The sequence below is a fragment of the Genypterus blacodes genome, unplaced genomic scaffold (genome assembly GCF_046128005.1).
Source record: "Genypterus blacodes isolate CSIRO-AG114 ecotype Tasmania unplaced genomic scaffold, CSIRO-AGI_Gbla_v1 ptg000067l_1, whole genome shotgun sequence".
In the NCBI taxonomy this organism is placed as follows: domain Eukaryota; kingdom Metazoa; phylum Chordata; class Actinopteri; order Ophidiiformes; family Ophidiidae; genus Genypterus; species Genypterus blacodes.
In genome coordinates, this window is record NW_027466879.1 from 10,491,138 (window position 1) to 10,517,980 (window position 26,843).

At 44.2% G+C, this 26,843-nt stretch overlaps 1 protein-coding gene across 1 annotated transcript in view; it reads right to left on the reverse strand.

Moving 5' to 3' along the window:
* Positions 1-1,387: 1,387 nt before the first annotated feature.
* adamts18 (ADAM metallopeptidase with thrombospondin type 1 motif, 18) overlaps positions 1,388-26,843 on the reverse strand; it is a 46,306-nt gene continuing 20,850 nt past the window's right edge. The window contains exons 13-24 of the mRNA XM_076155315.1: positions 23,234-23,406; positions 22,174-22,304; positions 21,395-21,518; positions 21,020-21,264; positions 14,428-14,548; positions 13,390-13,516; positions 8,220-8,424; positions 6,112-6,306; positions 5,620-5,690; positions 5,293-5,458; positions 4,310-4,505; positions 1,388-3,830 (exon numbers count right to left, since the gene is read on the reverse strand). Coding sequence (XP_076011430.1) covers positions 3,715-3,830; positions 4,310-4,505; positions 5,293-5,458; positions 5,620-5,690; positions 6,112-6,306; positions 8,220-8,424; positions 13,390-13,516; positions 14,428-14,548; positions 21,020-21,264; positions 21,395-21,518; positions 22,174-22,304; positions 23,234-23,406 — 1,870 coding nt within the window. The 3' untranslated portion in view covers positions 1,388-3,714. The remainder of the gene's footprint in view (positions 3,831-4,309; positions 4,506-5,292; positions 5,459-5,619; positions 5,691-6,111; positions 6,307-8,219; positions 8,425-13,389; positions 13,517-14,427; positions 14,549-21,019; positions 21,265-21,394; positions 21,519-22,173; positions 22,305-23,233; positions 23,407-26,843) is intronic.

Below are 26,843 nucleotides of genomic sequence, written 5' to 3' on the forward strand. Positions count from 1 at the left end.
GAAGTCCTCTGAAGTTGACACGGAGAGAGAGAGAGAGAGAGAGAAAGCTGAGGGGCGAGGGACAGGTTAGTGTCTCCGCCGTCTTTTTGTATGTGTGTCCACGCGCTCAGTGAACTCTGCCTGGTTCAGACGTGCTGATGGGAGAAGCGGCGCTGAAATATGACACATCTCACCTGCTCTCAGGCCTCAGACTGACACCACTGAGCCGGCAGCAAATAGAGAGATCACTCTCACTTTTCTCTCACAAACACACACACACACAAACACCAACACACAGTAAGATAAAACACAGTTAAGATGTGATTAGGCTGTCAGTTGTGAGGGTTCTTGTTCGGGTTCATTGCACGCGATGCACACACACATACACACACACAAACATCAGACACAAACACACTCACACACGTATTTTAGTTGCCGCTTCCTGACAGCGAGGCTAGTGGAGGAACGTTACCGTCGGCTCTGACTTACAGCCGGACCGACAAGGGCTGGTGCTCTGCCAAATGGATAAAAAAAACACACTGAGCTTGAGATGATGTTGAAAGCAGGAAAGAAACACCTGAATCGATCGTCCCCGGTGGGGAAGTATCAGGAGAGACGGGCCTATTTCGGAGTTGACAGACCGGGGGGATCTGTTTAAGCTCAGCGTGCACATCGTGTTGCCCCCCTTTATCCAAAAACACCAACAGCCTCCACTTGTTTTTACTCCAGATGAGGTTTTTGCTGATCGAGGTGGAAGATTTATACTTTCTCATGAAACATCGAGGTGACAAGCTTGATATTAAAAGAGCAGAGGGCAAATCACGCACGAGTACGATCTAGTACACAAAGAAGTAAGTAACCCAGATAGTTTACTTACTGTGAAACTTTGTGTGTCTTCTCAATTTTGGGGGGAAAAGGAGAAAACTGACTGTATGGATCCAGATCCAAATCCATCCCGGAATAAAAATTTCCACTTAGTTTTGGACTGTTTATCTCTCTGCTGCAGTATTGCTGCGTTTAGAGAAGCTCCCTGTGCTAAGATCATCAAAATATGTCATTATGAGCCAGTACAGCCAGAGAAAATTGAGTCCCATCGGAAAGTGAAAAGAAGATGGAGAAATAAAAAATTCTCACATCAGCTCAGTGGTAAAATTGCTGCCCCACTGAGAAGCAAACATTATGAGCTGGGGTGTTGGGATATACATATATCTCTCTCTCAGACACACACTCACACCCATTCACACATGCACTGCACATACACACACGCACACACACACACACTGGTTAATGCATGAATTTATTCAGCACACACAAGTAACACAAGTATACATCCAGGAAAAACACACGTACATGCAAATATGCACCCACATACATGCACGCAAACACACTGGAACAGCATAAATCCAGCCTGTTCACAGCCCACCTGACGCTTAATGAACATGTTATATTTGTGTATGATGGCCGTGCAGTCACGTTGGTGTTTATGTGCGTGGGAGTGCCGTGCGGTGTCTGGCTCACAGCACGCCGGTAAACAGCATGCAGCCGAGACGATGTGAGGACCCCAGGCTCCCAGATTCATGCAGACGGGTTGATTAAAGAGTAATCGCCGCCCCCGCAGAGCGAGGAAGGGTGGCATAATCACCATAAGGATAAACGCTGTTTGGTGGCATAAATTTTAGCACAGTTATGCCGGTTATGAAACTTTGGAAGGGAGCAAAAAGTTGTCAAATGTCAGAGGTAGACACTGAAAAGACAGAGAGAAAGACTGACCACTAATTAGATGCATAATCAGTGTAATGTAAACGTTTCAGTGTCCATCCAGGTAGCCACACGTGAGATTTGTTGCTAGGGTCCCTTGTTGGATTCACGGAGACACTGGATCTGCTGTGATAAACGATTTGTATGCGGTCATGCTGACTGCTGTTGCTGCTGTGTAAAGCTGTAACTGTGAAATCAAAGGTGAAGGCGGGTCGTACTCTGAATTTCCTGCTGGCCCGGAAAGGTGAACTGGCTAACAGGAAGGTGACGGAGTGTGATGGTACAATAACAGGTAAGCTGCGAAAAGCCTCTAGACCTCCACTGCCTCTCTCTGCCTCTCTCTTGGGGTTGAAACACATTTTTTTGAAAGTGAAATTCTACAGGGAGTTCCGTCTTATATGTCAAGGATCAATGTCAAACAAAATCTCTAAAATCTCCAAATATATGCAAATGACTCCAGAGGCCTGAATGTAAAAAAAAAACGTTTTCATTAGTAGAATACAAACACATTTTAATTACATTGTCAAAGGTTTTCTGAACTATTTCCCCCTAATCAGATTACAGATCAATACAGTTAACAGCTGTATAACTGTTTAAAAGAGTACCCTTCATTTTCAGAGTTCACACACTGACATGGTTGGAAACGAGGGTGCTCGTGGGTGCAGCAGAACATTCTTACTCTGGGCTAGTACACGGCAACTCGTCACACACACACACACGAGAGGACTTTTGCCTCTGCCGCTCTGCGTCAACTGGTGGCCGATTATCAGTGCCGACTGAGACGCCAGCCCACAATCCCAAACTTGTCCACATCACTGCTGCATTTTCACCAGACTCCTGTGGATAAGACACCAACACTGCTCTCTCTCTCTCTCTCTCTCTCTCTCTCTCACACACACACACACTCTCAACAAGCAAAATCTCCAGACTGCACCCACACTCCAATTCTCCTCTTCATCTCACCCTCCTTTCCCCCCAGTGTGCAGACAATGCTGCTCATTATTCAGGTCACTGCGGCTGTAATCGATAGGCAGGGATGGAGAGAATGCAGGGAGGAGAAGAAAGACTGATAGATGATCGAGCTGTATTACCATAATGATACAGAAGAGATAAAGATGACCGCTTACAAACGTGAGTAAATAAACTGTTTTACATACACGGGTACACATGTTTTCATAGACAGTCACATGCATGGAATGCAAAGGAGAAAATGTGTTTGAGGATTTAGCAAATGTACACGTGACGAGCGGATGAGTGTGTGTGTGCATGAGGGGGAAGTGCATCAAATGTTTGACATTTTACCATCAATGCCTGTGAAAAATCTCATAATGGGGAATCCCAGGAGGACTTGAACAATCCTATGTTATATCCAAAACATAAAACAACATGTCACAGCTCCTCTGTACACCTGACAAACTGTAAAATATATATATTACGACCATAATAACTTAAATAAAGGCATTTGAAACCGGGTGCCTTTAAATATACAACACATCAGCAAGCTAAACATGCTATTGTCCTTGACTGTTCTCTTGATTGCTTGTGGTTTCAGAAGTTTCCATAGACCCATGACGACATATATATTACACCGAGCACATCTTCACACCTTCCATCGTTAACAGTCTTTGCAGTGACAGTGTGACGCTGCTTTGGCTGAGGAGCATCAGCAGCCACACTGACTTCGTTATCAGAACCCAAAACATCCTGTGCCAGTCCACTTTCTCCTCTACTATCTTTACAAAGTTCATTAGTCAAGTACTCCAGGAAGAGTGTTAGACACAGTTCTGTGTGCGTGTGTGTGTGTGTGTGTGTGTGTGTGTGTGTGTGTGTGTGTGTGTGTGTGTGTGTGTGTGTGTGTGTGTCTGTGTGTGTGTGTGTCGCGAGTAATGGCCCCCAGGTAGCCCTTTGTGGCGTTGTGCTGGCAGTGCTGTTTCCTTCTGGGTTCCTGTGGTCAGAGACTCAGAGGTGCCTGCAGTTCTACGGCCTCTTGCTGGAGCACGACTTGCAGCACTGCTGTCCGTAGAATTTGTGGTTACAAACGCCATGCTGAGGGACCAAGTGGCACCAGCTGAAATGGTCCTTGCAGTGTTCATCTAAACACAGAAGAGCACAACCAGCGGGGTGAGTGTAAGTCCGTGCCTGATTTGGCACCGCTGGTATCAGGGTGTGGCCACAAAAGCAACATTGGTCCAAAGTTTGAGCATTTAGAGGGCAGCGTAGGGGGACGCCTGATGGTCCAGAGTGACTGCATCAGGACTCTGTGACATCATTATTATGCTGAGCACATCTCAAACAGAAGGTTATTGCTTCACTGCATGTATTTCACTGCAGGGGGACATGCAGAACCGATCACAGTCATCACCATTCAGGGGCATCCGAAATGATCAATTACGCCATATTAGATACTTACTATTCAGTATATTGTAAATGGAATGGAAACGACAACCACTTATGTGACCTTTATATAGCTATTCTAATACTTACCTGCATTATGAGTCATTTTGGTAAAGATGCACTTAAAATACCACATTCTTTCATGAATTACAGATATAATAATGGCTTTGTCTTTTACCTTTCGGTGTTGGTCCAGCAGCAGTGACCCAGCTGGGACGATGTAATGGAGCTGGGACAGAGGCTGGACAGAAGTGGGTATTGCACGCCCTGGAGGTCAGGGGCCTCTGGTGGGTTAAGCATCCGGCTGCGGGGCGCCCTTGCCTGAGACACTGAACCGTGCGGGTCTGGACCCCTCCGCCGCATGACACCGAGCACTGAAACAGAATCAGGGGAAAACGGTAAACAGAAGAGACAAAAACAAAACAAGAAGCAGGGGCACAGAGATATAAGAAGGAGATCAAACACCGGCGTGCAGGAAGGGAAGGGAATCATCTTTTAAGAGAGCCAGCTGAGGGGAAATATGGTAGAAAGGGTTTGTGCTGAAACAAAGAACAGATGAAGCAAACAAACATCCCAAACAGCATGTACTCGCCCTCCAGCAAACTGCCAGGCTCTTCTCCTGTGGAAACATACAGGGATCACAAGCGCTGCATCAAGCAGAATAAGACACTACACTATAAGAGGTTGCCCTTAAGACCTTTTGCATAATATATGATATAACACACAGTCTGCCCCAATAGGTGGTGTAGCAGTCAAGCTTTTGGGGAGCACATGAAACCCAACAGCTACTGTGGGCTTAGAACTAAGCTCCAGCTGGAGAACCACCTACACTGTAGACAAATACTCTCAGGTGTTTGGGAGCTGTAACCCATGACCGGCAACATAATGTATGTACCAAAAACATGAGGTGCTCTGTTGTAGGCAGACTTTGAGCCCGGATGAAAAGAGAATTCTCCCTGACTCCACTGAAACCACCATATTTAACTTTTTCTGCATGATGTTTGAATGTTTAATGTTGTTGTGGCAGCTCTGACCGAACTATAATCCACATGGTTTTGGATGCACCCAGGATGTCACAGCAGGCAGAATCGCCCTAAACGTTCTGCTGCTTTGAACACCTGGACAAGTGACAGATTTGGGCCGAAGTGTGAGCAATGTCACCTGTTGCCAGGGCGACGTGTACCAGCCCAACACCACAGCGCTGGAGGTGGTTCTGCCAGGGACGACCCGGGGGGGCTCTGGGCACGGACCTCTGTTACAGGCCTGCTGGAGGTCCACTAAAGATTTGGCCATGCTCCTGCACCTGCGCGTGGGGAACTCCACATACCTGAGTGAGAGAGGAGAGTTGGGGCTCACGTTATCTACCTCCACACAACTTAACATTCGGGAAAACACAGTGCAGTCAGTGAGATCTGAAGTATCTGTACAGCTCTGCTGGAAGCGTGGGGCTTGTGGTGTAGTTGCTGGTGTGTGTTGGCAGGTACGTACCCTCCACGTGAGTCTCTCTCGCCACAGTGAATCTCTCTCTTCTGAGTGCCTGAGCCACAGGACCTGGAGCACTGACAGAGCGCAGGAAAGAGGGGTGATTTTAGAAAATGTTACATTCTACTGGTCGTTGGTAAGGAAACAGGTATAATCCTCAAACAGAAACTTCAACATTGCTGAGCACAGGCAGTAACATAATGTGGACCCATCGCTGTCTTATTTTATTCTATTTGAAGTGTGTAAGGTTTCTCAGACAGTCCTCCACTCTGTGCATTGATGGGCTGGGGGTGTCGGCTCTATGGTTGGTTTCTCCCTGTATGACTGGTGAGAGCTGGCCCACACACAAAGCACAAGAAAGTAATCTTTGCTATTTCATCTCCAAGGAGCTTCCACAAGCACAGTGTTTGTCAGGCTCAAAGTTTTTGCTGAAGATAAAAATGAAAGTTACATCCGTGTTTCTTTTGCGGTTTGAGTTTAGAGTGTCTTTCTTCATACCTCTCCCCAGGGAGTCGGGATCCACTGCAGCCGTTCGTTCTTGGGGCAGCGGCGCAGAACGCAGGTCTCCTGGCCTTTGGGTCTGTGGTGCTGCTTGCACATGCTGTCTGGCACCACCACCGCTTTGGCACCGGGGTCGGTGCTGCGGCAAAACACATTGCGCTTCCTCATCCCGCGGCCGCAGGTCTTAGAGCACTGTGAGTCAATGAGGGAGGGAGGAGGGGGAGGAAGAAGTTGTTAAGATGTACTAGTAGGTAGATTAGGAATAAAAAGAATAATGGTGGCCATATTTTACACAATATCTTGGCACTGACAGTTCTTTCTACAGTATTTCACTGTTGACTGTTTCCTCGGGAGGTCAGTGATTCAATAGGCAGAGGTTTCAGAATGGCAAATACATCATTCATGCATGCCCATATACTGTAAATTGGCACTGTGTTTGCTTATGATTGTTTTAACCTTCAGCTTTCAGCATGTTTCACCGCAAGGCCATAAAGGAGGTTAAATCCTTGGCACGGGCACTGTAAATACATTTGTAATTCACCACATGGTGAACAAGCACACAGAAGGTCACTGGTTTGATGACAGCCCATTATGGCCTAACATTAAATACAATAAACCAATCACTCGGAGATCAATGTGACCCCAACCCATCAAAGTATCCACCAACAACAGAAAGTGCTGCTGTAAACTCCACATGAACTGGAGAGAGACAGACAACAGAGTCACAGCACTCCGCAGGGACTGGAGACCACAGCCATCAGGGTAGTTTATGCCACAACCCGCCATCAATTTGTTTGACAAAATACACATCTGTGCACATCCATTTGCATGCACGCCCATACACCTACACACACAACCACACAACCACACAACCACACACACACACACACACACACACACACACACACACACACACACACACACACACACCACCTCATCCCCGTTGTCCTTTAGTCTCTCAAAGGCCTGATTGATCTTTTTGCAGAGGCCGGCCTTGTCTCTGCTCGACCGCATACTGAACTCTGTTACCAAATAGCCCAAGCATGCAAAACAAGTGTCTGAGAGAACGGATGGTTTGAATGCAGCCTGAATGCCAGAGTGGCTAATAGGATTAAAAGGCAAAATATTTCTATGGTGAAGATGCTATCCATCATTCCAATTCTTATTGCTATTACTTATTTATTACTCTAACAACAACCGATCTCACACGAGGGGGGTGGATTGCACACCAAACATTAGTTAGGAGCATATCTGTGTGCATGCTATGTCAAGTCCATTATGTTAATTCATCCTGATTTAATGGATCGAATTCAAGTCCATTCAAATTTTAAGAGGAGACAGGAATGCCAATAAAAAACATGTCAGTGATTCCAATAAACAGAATCATCTACTGGGCTTTATTGAGTTAAAAATGAAGATGTTAAAGCTCGAGGAGTGTCAATGTCTTTTCACGCACACCGCTCATTACCATCTGTTTGCTTATTGACTTTCCCCTTTTCTTTCATATCTCCAACAGAGGGCAGCAACGTGTTTGATTTAGCTTGAGCAAGACACCTGAGAATTTTTGATGGGTAGTAACTGTGTGTGTGTGTGTGTGTGCGTGTGTGTGTGTGTGTGTGTGTGTGTGTGTGTTTCCTTCTCACATGCAGGTGCACACTGATGACTTCAGGTAGAGGCTGCAGGAACACAACTTTGAGCCATGACATTGGCTATAATACTGAGCATAAATACATACGTGAGAAACCTGACAGTAAACATCTTGTTTATTAAGACATAAAATATTTTCTAACTGAACCAAGTTAGTAAGTGTAATGTTTAAAACTATTAAAAGAATTGCATGTATTGAAGAAAATTAAGAAAATAAATGCAAAATGACCGCATGTATGGGTGCCACTCGCATGAAACAAAGGAGGTGGGTGAGTGAAGGAAGATGGGAAGAGATAAAGTGTGGTCCACCATGAAGTTTCCACCTGGGAGTTGATCACATCGCATGATGGGATTTTACTGCTGCTTCTTTGCTAGACCTACAAGTCAGGAACAGCACCATCTAGAGTTCCTGTCGGGCTTGCATGTACTGTATGTTGCGTGTCTGCAGATAAACCCACCTGTGACCAGGACCCAGTGCTCCACTCTGGTGGGCAGGCTTGGGAGTGGCAGGGCTGGACCTGGGCGGGGGAGATAGCGGGGCAGAGGGAGTGTGCCACCACCTCGTCCCTCTGATAAGTCACCTTCCTCAGGCAGCGCAGCGTCCTGCTCTGCTGGCCGCCTCCGCATGAACGACTGCAAGCTCCCCATTCCCCAGTCGCCCAACTGTGGAGAAAACCCAGCGAGAGCCCATTTTAATATGTTTCCATATAATATCTGCTAGATTTATTCACATTCACTTTCATCCATATGACCTGTGGGCGAGAGGGCACAGATACATATCCACACACCCATTACATGGAGCTGCTGTACAGTCGACTTCCAGCCTCTGACATCAGGACGCAAACCACATGACTGAGATCCTAATCAGGCCGGACCGACCACAGGTCCTGACTCTAATCTGGTTGAACCTATTTTAAAACCAGACGCAGCTACACTCAAAAAACACAATTTTACCCCAAATTACCGGTGAGTAATATCACACCAAACCACTTGTTATTACAGGGTTGAAGCCGTCAAATGGTGGGGTAGCCCTTTCATGCTTCTTGCTTTAGTTAGGAAACTTGGATGAATCAGAGCACAGATCACATACTGATTTCTGTAGAATAGCAACATTTTCACATATTGATCTTTGCCATCACAGTAGTAGGCAGTAAAGGAAATGCAGAGTAAAAGCTGGAGCTGTGGCACATGTGTTTTGATGGTGCCCCAGTAGCATTCATCTCTATCTGTACTACACACGTCTGAAACTAAACATGAAAACCATGTTGTACGACTATAACAGCTTTTCCAGGTCTCCCCCATTGTGTGTACAATATACGATGTACGGTGCACTGCAATATACAACCTACAATAAAGCTACAGAAAGATGCAGTCACAATCTTTTGTTCGCTCCTCACCTGTCCCTCGTCTTTTTTCTCATCTCCTGTCTCTCTGTCTGGCTCTTTGCTCGTCCCGCCTTTCCCTTTCATACCTTTAAAAACTCATGCTTTGCCACCGATGAAAGCCTGCTGCTAAAATAGGTTCTGTCTTGGCATCGGAGCAGAAGGGGGAGATTACAGCAAATGAGTGGTCTGACAACCGCAGGCTTCGCAGAGGGAGATGTAGAGATGGGCAGATGGCTCAGTCCAGTTCTGAGACTACATGCGAACCACAACGACAAATCCTCCCCTCTGCAATGCCAACCTGCTTCAGGGGGAAGAAAAACGCTTTCATTCGCTTTCAAAACAGCAGACAAATGAAGCAGAAGGGCTAAACTGCAATTTTGAAATGGGAGAGATGTGAAAGTTTTGGGTCCAAAGGCACTGGGTTGGATTTTTGGCATGGAGATTGTTTGCTTTTTTCCCCCTCTGTTTTCCCTGGCTTATAAATAACAATATATCATTGGGGGAAAGAGGCTGAAGTGCCACTCTGCTTCACTGCAAACCACCATAGTCTTCACTGTAATTTGTATCTGAAATGTTTCAATAACTGTCACGCAGTATTTTAAGGCATAAACTGCAACACTGCTGATGTTGCTTTCTTCCAACTTTATCTGCAGAATCATGCAACATTACGCCCCCTTCATAACAAGGTCAGCTTTTGAAAATTGAGCTGCCGCAACAATGTTTGTGTTCATTTTGTTGACACTTCGCAATAAGGCCACAATTGTCCTCATCACGTTTTATTTCTTATTTTCTGTCACTTGTAATGCTGACATGAGGAATTAAAACTCCCTCTTATTTTGCGTTCATTGAGGTCAGTGCCCTACACAACAATCAATCAATCAATCAATCAATCTCTTTGTCTTGTACCATTTACTTGTCTGCAGGATTTCGCTGGCACAAACACAACGTGTCTCTCTCAAATTTGTCTATATCTTCCCCAGCGGGATGCGCCCAGAGAAAGCGCCGTCCTGTGGAAAGTGACTCTGCAGATGGCCTCTGCCAAAAAGAGCAAAACAACTTCAAACGGAGGAAGGAATGGGGCTTGAGGGGAAGAGAGAGATGGCGGGACAGAGGGAGGTGGGGATGAGGGGCTGAGCTTTGGCGCAGAGAACGCAAGACAAGACACTTTTTTCTTTAAAATTGTAAATCAACCATATCTGTTGATAATTGCATGCTGGGCTTGTAGACTAAATTGACTTGTTCAGCTTCTCCCTTCATATTCTCCTTGACCACTGCTCTTTTAACTGCAGGACAGCTACGCATCCTCTGCGTCTTTGCCAGCTGGATGCAGAGCACTTCAACATTATGGGGACTAAGGATTTAAGGAATAAGGAGGTAGATGGGAATAGGGGGTGGGCATGTTGGAGGGGTTGGCTGACTCTGCATGGCTAGACTGGCTGGGCCCCACGGGAATCCCGCCGTCTCTGCACAATAAAACATGGATAGGCCTGTCAGCACCCGAGATACACGCCGGAGAGATAAGCGGGCATTTTAACTCCCCCCCACCTCCACTCCTGTCACACACTCTCTCACACACACACACAACACACACACACATCCCACCTCAGAGTCAATTTTTCTTTCCTCTGCTGGGCTCTTGAACAAGTGCCCATGCGTTCAGGAAGTCTTGATGGATTCATTAAAGCTTTTCATGCTGCTCCCTAAACTCAACTTTGTTCCTTTTGCCATAAATCACCCTGTGCACACAAGCAGCTGAGTAATGGTGTCAGCTCCTGTATTGTAAGATCCATGAGTGTCAAAAACATCTTCATTTTCATGAATGGACAGCAACTTTCACATTATTTATCTGGAATAAGTCATTTCTTCTCTCCAACAAAGAGGAGCTCATGGCAGCAACAAGGCTGTTTAATACCTTTTTCCTAGATAAGAGAAATGGTATGCCCAAGATTAGGGGCAGGAAATGCCCTCTCGGGTGGTGGGAAACTTAGTGGGAAACAGAGGCTGTATGTTGGAAGTGTAATCGATAGCTGTCTGGCTTGTTCAACCCCTGACACAAGAGAAAGTTAAGTCTGGACTTGTTGCGGCATGGCTGCTGCTGGACCACATGGCAACATCAGTAACATAAAACAGGAAGAGCTTGTATTTTCACTTTTACCTTTCCTTTGTTTGGTAACCAAAAATATACATACATCATGCGTGTAAATGCATCTGCATATAAACTGGAAGTGTGAACGGTGTCCACGGTGTATAAGTGTGCAAGTCTGTGTACTCTCTCTGAACTCCAGGCCCGGTTCCCTGGCTGTTCTTTGGAACGGTGCTGTAAATCTAGCTTACTCCAGTTCCTTCAGCCAAGGGCCTACATAGGAGAGAGGCCATTTATTCAGAGCTGTTTCAACTTGTTGCTCCACTGCTCTTTGGCCTGGCTTCCTCCCTTACTTGCTACAGTGGTCCATGAATGCACTGGCTCCATCATAAATGCATGTCATCAAACACCATGTCTAGACAATAACGGAACAACTCTACTACCAGATGATGAAGATGTGCAGGGAAAGCAAAAATCATACAGAATTGGATTTCTCTTGTTTTATCTCTTAGACTACTAGCAATTTTAATATGCATTTAAGGGCACACAATCTCTCAATATATGTATCTTATATTTAAGGAGACAAAGGAGATATACTGTATAATCTGTCATTTCATAGCAGTGCAATATCTATGCAAATCTACTACAATAATCTATACAATGGAATATTTGCCATTGTTGTCTGTTGTCTGTACTTTATTGCTTTATTTAAATGGCCAAGACTGAATTCAGTACTGTAGTCATATCTACACTATCACAAATGAATGACCTCATCAGGTGAGGGTAGAGCAGGAGAGACACTAAATATAAATGTCTTAAATCAAACATGCCCTGATACATAATGAAGATCAGGAAACATACTGAATCAAACAAATGAACCTATTACAGAACATTATGGACCCATGTGTTGTTGTATATTAGTAACTGGTGTAGTTCCCTCTGGTCTATGGATTTTGGACTTTGTGATGTTTGTTTCTTGTTGTTTGTTGCGGGCTGTAGATTAGATTTGTGCAGAGTGGAGGACATTTATTAAAAAACGATTGCAGGCTACTTATTGTATTATTGGGTGCCTGGATATAACATGACAGTGTTATAAGTGAAGAAGTGTAATTTTCAGACGGTCCCTTGCGGACAGAAAAGAGTTAAGGCAATATTTGACACGATATTTTAATCCAAAACTGCTCGTTGGAACCTGCAGTTTCAGATGCTACGGTCCATCAGCATCCAGATGGTTTTATCATTACACATTTCCCAGGTTGTTTGGAGGGAAAGGAAAATGTTTTAGTGTAATATGGGGCTTTTAAAAGTTATATTATGATCTTTATTCTTTAAAGAAAAGATGTCACAGTCAAGACGTAACAATCAACATACAAAAAGGATGGAGAAGACTGTGTGTGTGCCTCAGCCAGCTAAAGCCTCAGAAATGTCTCTTTGCTTTATATGTTATGCAGGGGTGGTCTGAGCAGACAGGAAAATCCTCCCGTTTCCAAGCCAAAACCCTGACTTGTGCTGGCCCACATGCCTTGTCACAAAATTAGCTGTGCCACCCACTCACCTCAGCACAATTTCCGCTTCATTAGGGCCAGAAAACAGCAAACAGAGGCAAAACAATGGAAGCATCATTTCAAACCGACGTTGACAGTTTGAGGTCTTAAATGTAGGCCTTGTCTTAGTCTCAGCATTTTGTCTCTTATTAGTCAAGCCAAGCCAAGTTCAAACTCAGATGATTGAGGCTAAAACTCACATGGCAGCTAGATTACAATTCTCTGAATGTTCATGTGCGAATGTAGCTGTAGAATACACTGCAGTGTAGTAAGTAAAGACGGGCGCAGGCACGACAGCAGACAGAGGAAGGCTTTCATGTATTTTCTCCAAAAGAAGGACTGAAAAATGAAAGAGGAAAAAGAAGAGGAGGAAGAACAAATGAGAAGGATGCAGGCTGAGCCGAGTGGTGGCAGGCCACAGCAAACAGACCACAGGCAACCTCCAGACTGCTCAGCCACAGTGTGTGTGTGTGTGTGTGTGTGTATGTGTCGGTAATGAAAACAACGCCTTAAGTTGCTGAAAATTTGGCAACATGAGGACACATGCCACATAGCCCACTGCAAACACACACACTCTCGCTCACACACACACCCACACACACACAGCTGAACTTACTATGCTGGGCAGGGTTGTGTGTTGCAGAGCTGGGAGCCCACTGTTGGCTTGGTCTGGGGATTACACATGGTGGAATTGACCTGAGCCTTCTGGTCCTGCAGACAGATGGCCTTGATGGAGATACGACCTGATGGAGCGAGGGAAGGACACAGAGACAGAAAGAAGATGATGATGATGATGATGATGATGATGATGATGATGATGATGATTTAGTTTCATGCTCTTGTACTATTTTCAACATTCTTATCTGTAACCCTTTTCTGCAGTTGTAAGTCACTCCTTCTTTTGTCAAATAGATGTGGAGACACCAGAGCTGCCAGACATTCGACAGAAAACAAATTCAATAGGAGCCTGAGAATACTCTTCTTACTTGATTTCATTATTTCAACACTCATCACCTTCTTACAATACTTCCATAACAGAGACATATATTGTTGTGAAAGCCAAAGGGCCCATCACTTTAGCAGATGGATGCAATACGACAGATCCGTATTACAGATTCCATGTCTGAGAAGGATGAGACAGAGAGAGAGAGAGAGAAACAGGGACAGCCACAGAAAGACAGACATTTCTTGTGCTAACTCAGTTTGTCTGGCTGCTGTACTCTCCTGAGACAGTCAGAGTGGAGCTACAAGGACCACTGACACACAAAAACACACACACACACTAACGCTCACACACAAGTCATCCACTGACAAGAGAGCAGGGGGAGCAGCGAGTCCTCTGGGACAAGCCGAGTCTAAACTTCTCAGTTGACAAAGGTGCTTTTCATTAGCCCTAACACACTTCCTGGACCACACTCGAGAAGAGAGAAATAGTGCAAACATACACACACAAAAAAACACACAATCCAAGCACACACACAAACGTAGAGATAACATCTGATACACGCAAACACTACAGTTTCCTGTTTCCTTTCACAAATTTTTACTTCTTCTTAGAAACACACAGACACACACACCCTTATCCCTGCAAACACAAACAAACTTGCACTTTTGTCTCACAGGCTCACACACACACACACACAGGCGGCCTCACCTCCAGCACAGGGAGCGGAGCAGTCAGAGCGCACCACACCCCAGCTGTAGTCGGGTTTCCTCTCGGTGCGAGGCAGCGTGTACTCCCACACCACACCTGGGTTCTTCCCCTGCAGGAGGATCTGTGAGAGACAGACAAAGAGGTGTCACCATGTTTACAGTCCCATGTTGTACCTTCATTCATCCAGGGAAAGCCCAGTGAGCTTTAACCAAAGCCTTATGCTGATGATGCATCAATTCCACTCCCTAACACATTTTCCCCCAGTTGCTTTGTGTGGATTTCAATCAACCAGAAGCTTGTGTCTCCAATTCTAGAATGCATGCAGTATTCCAACAATACCTGCACCTAAAGGGTAAATTAAGAGTACTAAATCTAGTTATTCGCTTGCATAAATGCTGATTATGTATCATTGCCCAGAATGTAGCAGTGGTCAGGCTCCACTCACACAAGTATATTGATACTCTGGTACCAGTATCGCAATACTTTTTAAAATAAATACAGACAGAGCTGTGTCCTTCCTGCCCTTATACAAACATTGCATGCAGTTTTGTCCGTTTATTTCTGTTGAGCACACACAGTTTCAATTCACAGGCCTCTACAGTAAAACTCTGTGGAACCATTTATGATTCAGTAAATGCAGTATAGGTATAATTCCTGCTTTGTAAAAAAATTGTTTAGCTATTTTAGTTGTATATTTTTGGCGCCCAATCATCTGTTGCATCTGCCACAAGAAAGCTTCAGAAACATTAAGGAACGCGTTGTTCCCTCTCTCCGGTCCAAACTGGCTGACCACACTTACAAAGGTCACTTTATTTGGACTGTGCAAGGATGATTTCCATTTTCATTTCAGAGGTTGCTCTTTTCACCACATCCTCCAAACTGGCTGGCGATTTTGAGTTACCTTTTCTGAAAGGGAGATTTATTTGGACATTCCAGTCAAGCAGGAGACTAATGGAATGGAATGAATACAGACCTACGCACCGATACTGCGAAAGAAGCGCCGGGCTATCATTAAAGTGTCCCCACGAGAGGACTCACGGCCATGGAAGAGGAGCTTTGCTTGAGAAGCATTTACATACTCCATTCATAGTGTGTCATTTAAAACCATTTTCAAACACTATGCTGGAATGTGCACAGTGTAACTACCACTTATTGTGTCCTCCTTCCTTGGCTCTGTAATATATGAATATATAATTTTGGCTGTGGATACATCTCTTTAGCAGCCCACCTCAGTTTAGTTCAGGTTGGGTAGGTATCAATCCTCCATCCATCTGGCAAACTGTATTATGTCCCATTGTTAATGTGTGTTCCAAACGCTGACAAATATTTCACTCCATCAATATCTGTAATAATGAGCTTTGACAAGTGTATTTTCTTTGGGGTATGTCCTACAGTACAAAGGACTGTATCATCAAACTATCCAACTTTGAGTGCCAAACACCTCCTGGGTTCGGTCCACATTCAACAGTCCTGCGGCTCTTCTACCGACTGGACGAATCACGTTTCCGCGCGTTAACAGTTCCATATGCACAGTTCGACCGGTGCCAGACGGGAGGACGAAAAGGAAGGCTGTTTATCTGCAGACGAGCTGTGTAATGTCTGACAAACACACGTGTCTTCATATGGAGGTACAGCACATACAGACGTGTGAACAGATGGAAGCAGAAGCACACACACCCGCGCTGATACACTTGACAGACCGAGGCACATACGCACACGCACACCACCACCATGCACTCGGGCAAGCTCATATATTATCTGTTATCTGAGGTGTTGTCATTCAAAACTCAACAAAGCCTTGAGTTTGTTCACACTGAAGTGGGCCTGCGTGCTGAAACCTGTTGTGTATACAGAGTTACTCTGTGCCGATGATAGAATTTTACAGAAATATAAATGCAAGGGGAGGGTGGCAGCTCGGTGGTCTCTTTTGAATGGAGTTCACCTCTCTGTGTCTGTGTGGGATTTCTGCTCGTGGGTGCCCGGTTTCCTCCCACCTCCAAAGATATATAGGTTAAGATGAATTGGAAACTCCACGGGAAACTGAATTGTCAGTAGGTGTGAAATTGAGTTTGCCTGTCTCTATGCGTCAGCCCTGAGAAGGTCCAGCACCCTGTTCTTGTAGAATATTAGTTCAAACCTTCGAAAATACATAGACCAGGACGAGCTGCAAACTCAACCTTGAAAATCAATTTGCTCCATCAGTATCAAACCGAAGCCATTTCCTACATAAAATTACCATAGTTCCATTTTAAATAATTATAATCAGAGATCATATTGGATTGCAGCAGCTAAGGTAGAGAAAACCAATATTTAAGAAGAGGTTTAGTATTTGAAACCTGTTCATTTTGTGTTTTGGCGCAAAAGAACTGTGAGTGAATTCAAGATTAAACTTAATTCTTTGTACTCAATATGCAAATGATTGTGATCAGGCAGAGATGTGTTCAATTAGACATTCGGCTCATGTAATAACACTGTAGTCAAAATCAGAAACACTAACCACCTGTCAGCCATATCCAGACCTTATTGATCTATTCTGTAGTAATGTCACATAAGTCTGCCATCTTCCATTCTCTCCCTCATGCACTACTAACATGTTTTTGAGCCTCCATTTAACTTTTTCCCACTGCTAAGCCTGAAAAATGACCTCCTCCACCATAACCTGCATGACGATAACAACTGCAGCCACGAACCACACAGAGACTTTTAAAGCATATCCAAGCAAACCGGCCCTTGACAACATTCCAACTCCTCCAAGCACTGATTTGAACCAGCAGCTATAAAAACATCTCTAAGCAGGCTTTTTTGTGTATGTGTGTGTGTGTGTTATCCATTTAAAAGAGCGCTCACACACCCTTGAAAGCCTTGAACTTTTCTAAATATGTGATTTCCCTTTCCTAAGCCATCCGTGGTGCTGAATACTCCCAACCAACCACAGCGTGATACAGTCTGCCAGGAGAGACGCAGATTTTCAAACATTAATTTCAAGACATATCCAAACCTGTCCTGGATCCAGCTGCTCAGACTGGGAGAAAACGGCAGCCCAAACTCATCCCCGTGAATCTCAACAAAGCGCCAAATCCAACAAGAACAAAGCAAATATCCTACAGTGTCGACTGTCATGACTTCATGCTTGTTCACGCTCCACAAAAAGAAAGAGTAGACAAAACTGCTAACAACTACACAACATGTACAGAGCCCAAAATACGGCTTTGACATAAGTCAGGACACTCCTATCTGAGTCCTACATGAGCTGTATTAAACCTTACATCCATCACCATCATTACATGCAAACTAATTAAAGATACAATCTAAATAATCATCATGTTACACTGATTTGCCTGTGACAACATGAAAAATTAGGTCATAAATGGGTTTCGACACATCCAGAGTCAGGACATGTGAGCGCAGCGAGAAAACACTGAATGTCTCTCCCACTCGTCTGTCCACCCACTGTTCCAACGGACCAAATCCGCTGCTGAATGAGAGATAGAAACACGTAAACATGTTAATAATGGTACAAAGCCGAATAATTTGTTGTTGCAGAAATGAGGCAGCTTAATTAACCAAACGAATACACGAACTGTCAACATGCAGAAGCAACGCATTTACCATGTGCTCCAATGATCCTCTTTACAGTGGAAGCTGCTCACTGGCGCTGTGAGGCCCCTGCAGTTTATTCTGGGCCTGGTTAATGCATTTAGGAACATCCAGTCCGTATATCTATCAGAGCTCTTTTGCTTCACACATATCTGCTGTGTGATTGATGGGAGTTTATATCATCTTGCAGTTCAACATCAAACCACAATGTATTCGCTTGCACAATCTTACCGCCACAACACCACTCATTAAGTCAGTTGAGTAATGATAAATAACAATGTGGCAGAAGCAGATATGAGTCTCTCCCGTGGACCCACAAGGCTTTGCAATGGACTGGCATGACCTCACCATGCCAAACCACAAGAATGTCAGTTCAGGGAGAATAATCCTACATGGTTTGACCTCCAGAGGCAGCCATATGTTATGTCTACTCCCTCCTCCTCCTCTTGTTAGCTACTTCTCTTACGACCTCCCTGCCCCCTTCCTAACAGCTGAGTAGCTGTGCAGATGAGAACACCTTGTCACAGTTTACGCTTACACCCCTCAACATTTGTTTTTCTTTGAGTGTTTCAAGCTGAGTAAGGGTCTGGGAGTGATCGAAATGTTCTCCCTCCCCCTCACGCTCTCCATTTAATTTTTCTCTGTGACAGCACCAGCTAAGTAGAATGCGTGAAATGAGAAAACCTCAACTCACACACTTTCACTTTTCATTTAGATCATGCTGAAGTCAGTTTCAATTGCAGGGTTCTTAATCTCTTGCCCTCTTCCTTTCTTTGACTTTTTTGTAATTACTGGACATACAGAGGCTGAGGTTGTATCGTCTGCAGATCAGCAGCTGGATGCTCTGCTGCACAGATGCATTGGACACAGACAACTCTGTAGAAAAAACAAGAGTCACATCTTAAGGATAATGACACTCAAGATTAGTCTTGCAGGTAAAGACAAGTGGTGCTCTCATAGGGCTTTTTCACCAAATAGTCCCAAGAGCTTTCATTTGTACAAACAAAAAACCAGGAACAAGATTGTGCCAAGGCTCAACAAGTCCGAAAACATGTTTCCCTCCCCCAGATGCAGCTCCTCAGCCAGATCACACCTACTGAGTGCTCAATTTGGGTTTTGTAAGCCAAATTTCTTTTCTTGACTTCAGATCTCTTCACTGGTTAAAAAAAATGCAAAAAAGCCCTATTGCTCTACGCAAAAGAAAAAGAACAAAAACCTTGAATATCGATCAAATTGTGGATCGCCGCACTGAAATCCTTCCATGAACCTCAACTTGCCCACTAAACTGTTGGAATAATCTTGTTGACACATTAAGATCAGACAAACCAGTATTCCATCGGCACGTTCATGTCTACTGCATCTTCAGTATGTCAATAAGACGGGGAAATTCTCATCCACGCTCCAAAAGCTGTTAACTGCACAAAAGCAGAACGTTCTTGTCACTGAAGTCAGTGGTGCAGAGAAATTGTTGCATGGTTCAGTACCACAAACTTTGCCTGGACTGTTCCTGGCCTGATAGAAAGTTCTACCTCAAAGAACAGAGACAGGATTCATGCCCCAGGGACTGGCTCTTAGTTTGTGTCGCCATGGTTGAAATGCAGGCAAGCAACCATAGTGCTTCAAAATCCTTTGTTCACGAAAACAAATAGGTCTTAAGAGATGTGATTACATGAATGAAATCAGCTTGTATATTTCTGGTTATATGTAACATTAACACTTTCTTGGAAAAAAAAACGGACTTCTAGATTTACAAAAAATGTCTGGTCAAACCTGGGCTCAAACGATACAGCAGCTACTACTTGTGGGTAAACTACCCACAAACACAAACCCCTTTTCTAAAATAGCTGCAAAAACACAGACATTTCCTGAACAAGTGACCAGTGAAGCATTTTGGAAGTATCTCTTGGATTTAAAGGGCCAATCATTCCTGCTTCAGCCGCAGTATTTCAGCACAATTGTAGCCCAAGGGACAGAGAGGAGACGAGCTTTTACATGACTCACTTTGCCCATGGCCAAGGAAAAAATGTCTGCTCTTCACCTGGTTTCCACTTCTGTTTCCACGGCGCAGGGTCAGAGTTGACGGGAAAATAATTGCTTTCACTGACAAAGCTATGTGGGGAGGAACATCCCACACATCCCATCAGCACTCACTTCAACCTGCAGAGCTGTGGGGAGGACGCCTCTCCCACTTGTTGAATATCAGTTCTGCTTTTCAGAGGTTATGTCTCTCCAGCATTCATTGTGGCTGCTTCAGAACGGGTAAAGACTCGCTCTCGCCTTGAAGCTCTGGCTTTTGACACACCGTGGATTACAAATGCATGAAGAAAAAGGTCATAAATCACCTGTACTATGCAGAACATCTCACTCAAAGCAACCATCTGATTTTATACTTTTCATCCTGCCTTTGAAGGGTGGTTGACTTAGGGATTTTTCACGCTCTATTAGCCTTGAATCACATGGCCGCAACAAAGCGCTTTTTGAGTTCAGTGGCCACAGGGGCCATATCCACAGCCTTGAATACGTGTATATGGACCAACACGTGACTCTGTGTTTACACTGGAGCCTCCAGGACCAAGAAGTTGTACACTGTATAAACAATCAGCAGGCCTCTGCCATGTGAGCCTTTCACTCTGATCTCAATGGTTAAAGTGGCACAAAGCCTGATTTAGACTAATTATGCCACCTCGCTCCCTCTAACTCGCTCCCTCTCACTGTCCCGTGTATGAGTTTTCTGTGTTTATCTCACGTGGAATTTAAAGTCTTATTAATCTGCAAAGTAATAACCACAGCCACAGTAAGATGTATGTGTGTACTCCACTAAAACCCCTGTTCCATTCTTCTCTGTTCTGCTCTTCACCTCCTTCCTCACCATGCCTGCCCAACAAACCAAACTTCTTATATTCATGTAGGTCAGAAAAAAGCCACTGCAGCTCTGTCAGGGACCCTGTCACTGTCAATTGCCATAAACGAACGTCAACCAACAGCAGCGGCTTACTTCAAACACCAGTGTCTCATTAGTAGGCCCTGCAGCGTACAGGCTCTCGGGCTTGTTGAAGGAACGCTGGTACTCAAACACAGTCCCGCCAAAGTGGAACTTCCCCGGCCAGTCAACTGTCCAGTCCCCGGTCAGATAGTACTTCCTCTTCAGAGAGCGGACAGCCAGGTAGCTTGTGGAGACCTCTGCTTCCTGGACCTGGATACTACGAGCCCCAGCTGGGACGGTCACCATGGAGTAATACTCTAGATGAACAAAGGAGAGTGGAGGTAATATTACACACACTGGTGTACTACAGTTCAATTAAAAAAATCAATTCAAACTGTGCACCAGAAACACACACTCACCCTTATACATACAATAAAGACTACCCACCGTTAGCCCTGTGCTGAAGTGTGTATAGTCCCTTGAAGAACTTGCATGAGCTGTTGTCTCCCTTACAGACTCCGCAGGCGTCCAGAGAGACTTTGGAACCCAAAACCTGGTCACATCCCACCGCCTAGACACAAACACACACAATAATACAGCAAAGTCCCCATAAATAGATGGAATTTAGAATTAAGTGTATCTCTGCAAGATGATCAACATGTGGCACTGTATTTGACTTTATCTTAACTTTCGAATAAGTGGTTTAGATGGTTTAAATGGTTTAAGTTTAGTTCAGTTATGTGGTCATTCCAGAAATGATGGCTTATTTCACAAAATGAGAACAACTATGTGTAAAACTGAGCTGCCCTACTGTCTCTCTGCCATTATTGAATCAATCATAATAGGACTGTAAATTTGTTGGGCTTTTCTACTTGTTAAGATTGTTAGATCAAAGTTAAACTCAGTATAGTAAATACATTTTTCAGTGTCTGCGTGGGAGCATTGGCAGACCACAAAACTAAAATGGAGTCATCGGGTCGGTCTGAACGGTGGTGCAAATACAAATATTAATCATCGACTCAAAATAGTTTTCTGCCTCTTGATCCTGACATGTTCTTCTTCTTCTCTAAATTATCAAAAGAAATGACGAAAATTCCCAATTTGCTGCGGGGGCAAAAAGTCTGACATCGGCTGTCAGATCAAGAAATTAATAAATCTCTCTCAAAGCTGACATGTTTCACTGTACAGACACACACACACACGCACACACACATCAGCAAATGTACCTCACACACTCCATCAATACAGACGTCTCCCTTGTGTTCAGAGCAGGAGGTGCCGTCTTTGACTTTGCTGGACATGGCAAAGAAGAAGTCAAAGTCCTCTGCAATGCAGTACAGCTTACAGATGTCTTCATCTGCACAGAACATTCAAGATATATCACATCATCATTAAGGATCCTGGGATTCATAAAATGTAATAAACAAGATGATATTTTATAAGCTGGTGCAATCCATATCTCCTGCTGAGACTGAATTGGGAAAAGACAGAAGCAAAGTGGGGGTTTTTTTCTGGTGGATGCAGATGTATTTTATAGTTCAGATCAGTTATCACAGGCAAGTCTCTACAGCCGTCTTTGATTAAAATAAATGACGATGAAGGTGACTTGGCCCAGGGTCCCAAAAGGCAGTTCCCAATCTGTTCCTCTCTACATTGCCTCCCATTCATCAACAGCTTAAACAGTCCTGGGATGACGGCCAAACACACTGCTCTCCTTCTTTGCTCTCTCTCCCTCTCTCCCTCTCTCCCTCTCTCTCTCTCTCACTGTAACACAGGTAAAAGTTGGCCTGCAGGCTCCCTTTTTTCAGTCTTTCCCTTCTGTATTTGAGGGTGCAGGTGGTTACATGTCTCCCATACACATTACACAGAGCGATAGTTTCCTCCAGCTTTTTGGCCCTCGGTCATTGCAGCCGTAAATACATGTTGGCATTGCAGAAGAAGAAACACTTTATAAAAGAGATTCAGCCTAACTGGGAGCAGTGGGGAGCAGGATATAAAAGATCTGCTGTATTAAGACAAGAGAAGGCTTGCACGAATAATCTACAATTCACTGTTTATGTTTGGCGTTGCTGTACTCTTTCAACACGGATAAATCTTTTCTTTGAGAGTGAGGTATAAATTGTTTTATAATCCTTGCAGTGTAAGGTAATCTTTAAAGACAGGAAATCTTTTAACACACACATCTAACTATCAATACTTCACACAGTTCAATCGTAACACCGCACAAAACTCACAGGTCTCGCTATATTTGTTTGGTGTTTGTTCGGATTGTTTGGATCACCTTACCGTCCACTTTAGTGTAGGGCTTCCACTTATAGTACCAACCCCTGAAGGCCTTGCTGTTGTACTCGGCGCACTGCTGCGCCCGGAAGTCAACCGCATTCAGGGGACACGCTCGAGTGTTGCAAAGCAGGTTGAGACGGCTTGGGCCCGGGCAAAATTTACCATTATTCTGTGGCCTGGAAGAAGAGGTGAGACAAGGAAGAGACATTTATTAACACTTTGCCTACAAAACTATTCAATGGAGATCCTGGTCCTGGTACAAACTGAAGCACACTTTTGCTTCAATGGAAACTTTGCATATTCATCTATGTAAAAAGCGCTATTTCTATCCCTGGATATGACTTTCATATTGTCCAAAAACTGATGGCCGTCAGTGATTCAGCAAGAGCCCGATCCTGATGCCAAACCAACAGATGGCACAAGCATAAACAGGTAGAGGAGTATTAAAGTATTAAAGTCAAATCCAATGCGATTCCACCCAGTCCACTGCTTTAACATGAAAATTATTCGAACAAAGAACAATCAAAACTGTTTGGAGGAAAGAGAGACATTCAACATAACAACGCCCTATCTGACTTCCCAAGCTTTCTAAACTCATGCTACTCTGAGGCGGCCACCAGCAAAGAAAATTGAGTTTAGTTATTTACGGTCGTCATCACCGAAGCATTGAAGACACACACAAATGTACAGGCACACACACACACACAGACCGTGCTGTTCAGCTCACAAAAACTATTAATGGAGTTTTGCAAGAAAAAGAAATAGGACAGATGTGGTTACTTTTTATTTTACTTTGTCAGTAAAACACTACTGAAAATGATCAAAAGCAAAAATAGACATATTCCTTCACAGCGTTACTGCATTTCATGTACCTCCAGTGAAATATTAAAACCTTCATCCTATTCATCCAGACCTGGACTCAATCAAACAGGGACCCGGCTGCCAAGAGTGATGGAGGTCCATTCCAAAATGTGTGTGTGTATTGCTTCTCTTTGGTGAGCGAGAGAAAGATTTGGCCCAGGTTTCCATAGGCCTGATCCTATTTAGACTTTGCAGCAGACAAACGCAGCCCATATGGCAGACTGCTTACGTCGGGCCGGTGGGGGACTGTGGCGCGCTCTCCGTGTGGTAACAGCCTCCGGATCACAGCAGCATACAACAGGGACGCTGGCGTGTGCGTACTTGTTTCAAATGGAGCTGAGCGAGTGGTGTTTTATTTTGGAGGAACTGAACAGGCATAACACAGGATGTAGATAACAGTTATGTCTCTCCTCCTCTTTCTTCCACTCCTTCCTGTCTTGCTCTCTTTCCTCTCCTTTCATCATCAATCCCTACTTTTCCTCCCGATCCTCTCCTGTATGAAACAGCATAATTGCAACTGTAAATCTATTTACAAAACAAGACAGCAACCAGAAAAGAGTTTGTCTTTCCAGTCATCGCTCTTCTCTGTGTCATTCCCGTCTTCCTCTCTCTCTCTCTCTACAACTCAACTTCAACACCCCCAACACCCCATCTCTCTGCTGACAGGATGCTTAAAATGTAGAGCCCCAAGGGGGCCCGGTAAATCTGCACGGTGACACGAGCCGAGACGGAACTCCTGTAGGTCAAAGGTCAGCATATCTGGTGTAGTCCTCCCCTCAAGTCACCTGTTTTGTCTGTGTACATCTAGCAACCTCCACTCCTGAAGGCCTCTCACCTCTTTAAAGCACCTTTTGTAGGTCTGCCAATAAATTTCACCAAACACGGGCCTACTGTATCTACGGACCCTTGACCTTTCACCTCATCACCCACTCACACACACACAGCACCCATAGCCATTAAAATTGAGTGTGTGACAAAATGTCCTATATACAAAACTAGGTCAAGATCATGAACCTAATCTGTTGTTGGGGAGGATTAGGCTGACTGTGTTTGATCTGGCAGGTGGTCTACAGGGACCAGAGGAGTGAGGAAGGAGATGGAGGAGGGAAAGGGAGAAGATTCATTTTCCATATCGGAGGGTTTAATCGACTGATCGTGTACAATTATTTTACGACACTGAATGGAAGATGTGCCTTGTAAAACCAAAAGGAAGCGTTTGTGCGGAATCAAGTGATGAATGTTTTAAGAGCGCTCCTGCGGAGAGCGATGTTTCATTGCAGGACATTGAAGAAAACGTGCAGGGAGTTGAAATATCTCAGAGGTCAACTTTTTTAAATGTTTGAATAGATCTGTAATAAATTTATATGCATGTAACTCTGCCATACATTTGTACCAAGGATTTAATTTTTCTTTCATTCCTGACACCTGGAGTTTAATAAATGCTCACACACACACTATTCCTTTATCGTGAATCAAAATGCATTCATTCACTACCAGAGAGTAAAACAGAGACAAAACTTGGCATCGTGGCGTTTGATATTTGCCCTCGTCTTCCTTCCTTCTCCCGTCCTTCCCACTGACCCCATAACTTGCCGTTTAGCGGCATCAACCCATTTTCAGCAGCTACTGGTACAAAGCGCTCTTTACTGCCATAGGAATGATAAATGAACCTGACAGCTAACCTGGTTTAAAGGGCTCTATGGCCCTTTATCATCTGCCAGTCATGGTGTATAATGTGTATCATATGAGGGCTTGTCTGCCTCTGAAAGCGTCTTTGATCCCTTACAGGGATTAGGAGAAGAGTCAGCTGTGACAGACAGAGTAACCACATAAATGTCTGCCCTGCTGTTAAGTGAAGGAACCAATAATGAGCCCAGTAGATTAAACAGTAGGACTTTGTGCAATCTGGACTGCCCCCTTAATATGATGAGAAATGTAAAATTAAGTATTCAAGGCATCCAGCAGTTCTCCCAATGAGCTGATATGGCCCTCGATTAAAAATATTTCCCTTGGGGAGTAAAACTGTTCTAGAACTTCCCAAAAGTGAGCATTAAATATTCTTCAGTGAACATAAACATCATGATCATAAGCTTTAAGGTCACACGCAGAAAAAGGTTCTCTGTCCTCCCTGCTGTCCATCTGTACAGAAGATAAAGACGGTATGAAATATAAAGGGGAAATTGTAAAAATAAGAAGAATTCTTGCTGTTTAATGAGAGTGTACAGTCAATAATCAAGAGAATGCAGAAGCATCTCAAACCTTCCCGGGCAAAGATACAAAAACATTCATGTTCGTCCAATACAACAACCCTGCAGTAAATCATTGTGAACATTACAGAGAGAGGAGCTGATTCTTCTCTCAGGCACATTACATTTATTCAATCCAAAGTTTGTGGAGAGTGGGATTGATTGGTGTAAGAATCATATTTATTTATTCAGGTCCGAAAGGAAGACTCTGCTAACTAAGACTGTGTCCCAGGTATCCACTGAAACATAGAAACACACAGGCCGGTGTGTGTATGCTGTAGGTAGAATTGGATATGACACGCCACTATGATGTAACTGGCTATGACTAATACTTAAATGATGGCAATCATTAATAGTGCAGTGTATAACATAGACCAATCAGTACAGCTTTAGTGATGAAGTTTGAGATGTGTCCACCAATCAAGGTGGTGCAGTGGCCTTGGATGTTATACATTAGTCATGATGATCCTACTGGAAACCTGTGTATGTGTCTATGTGATAGTGTG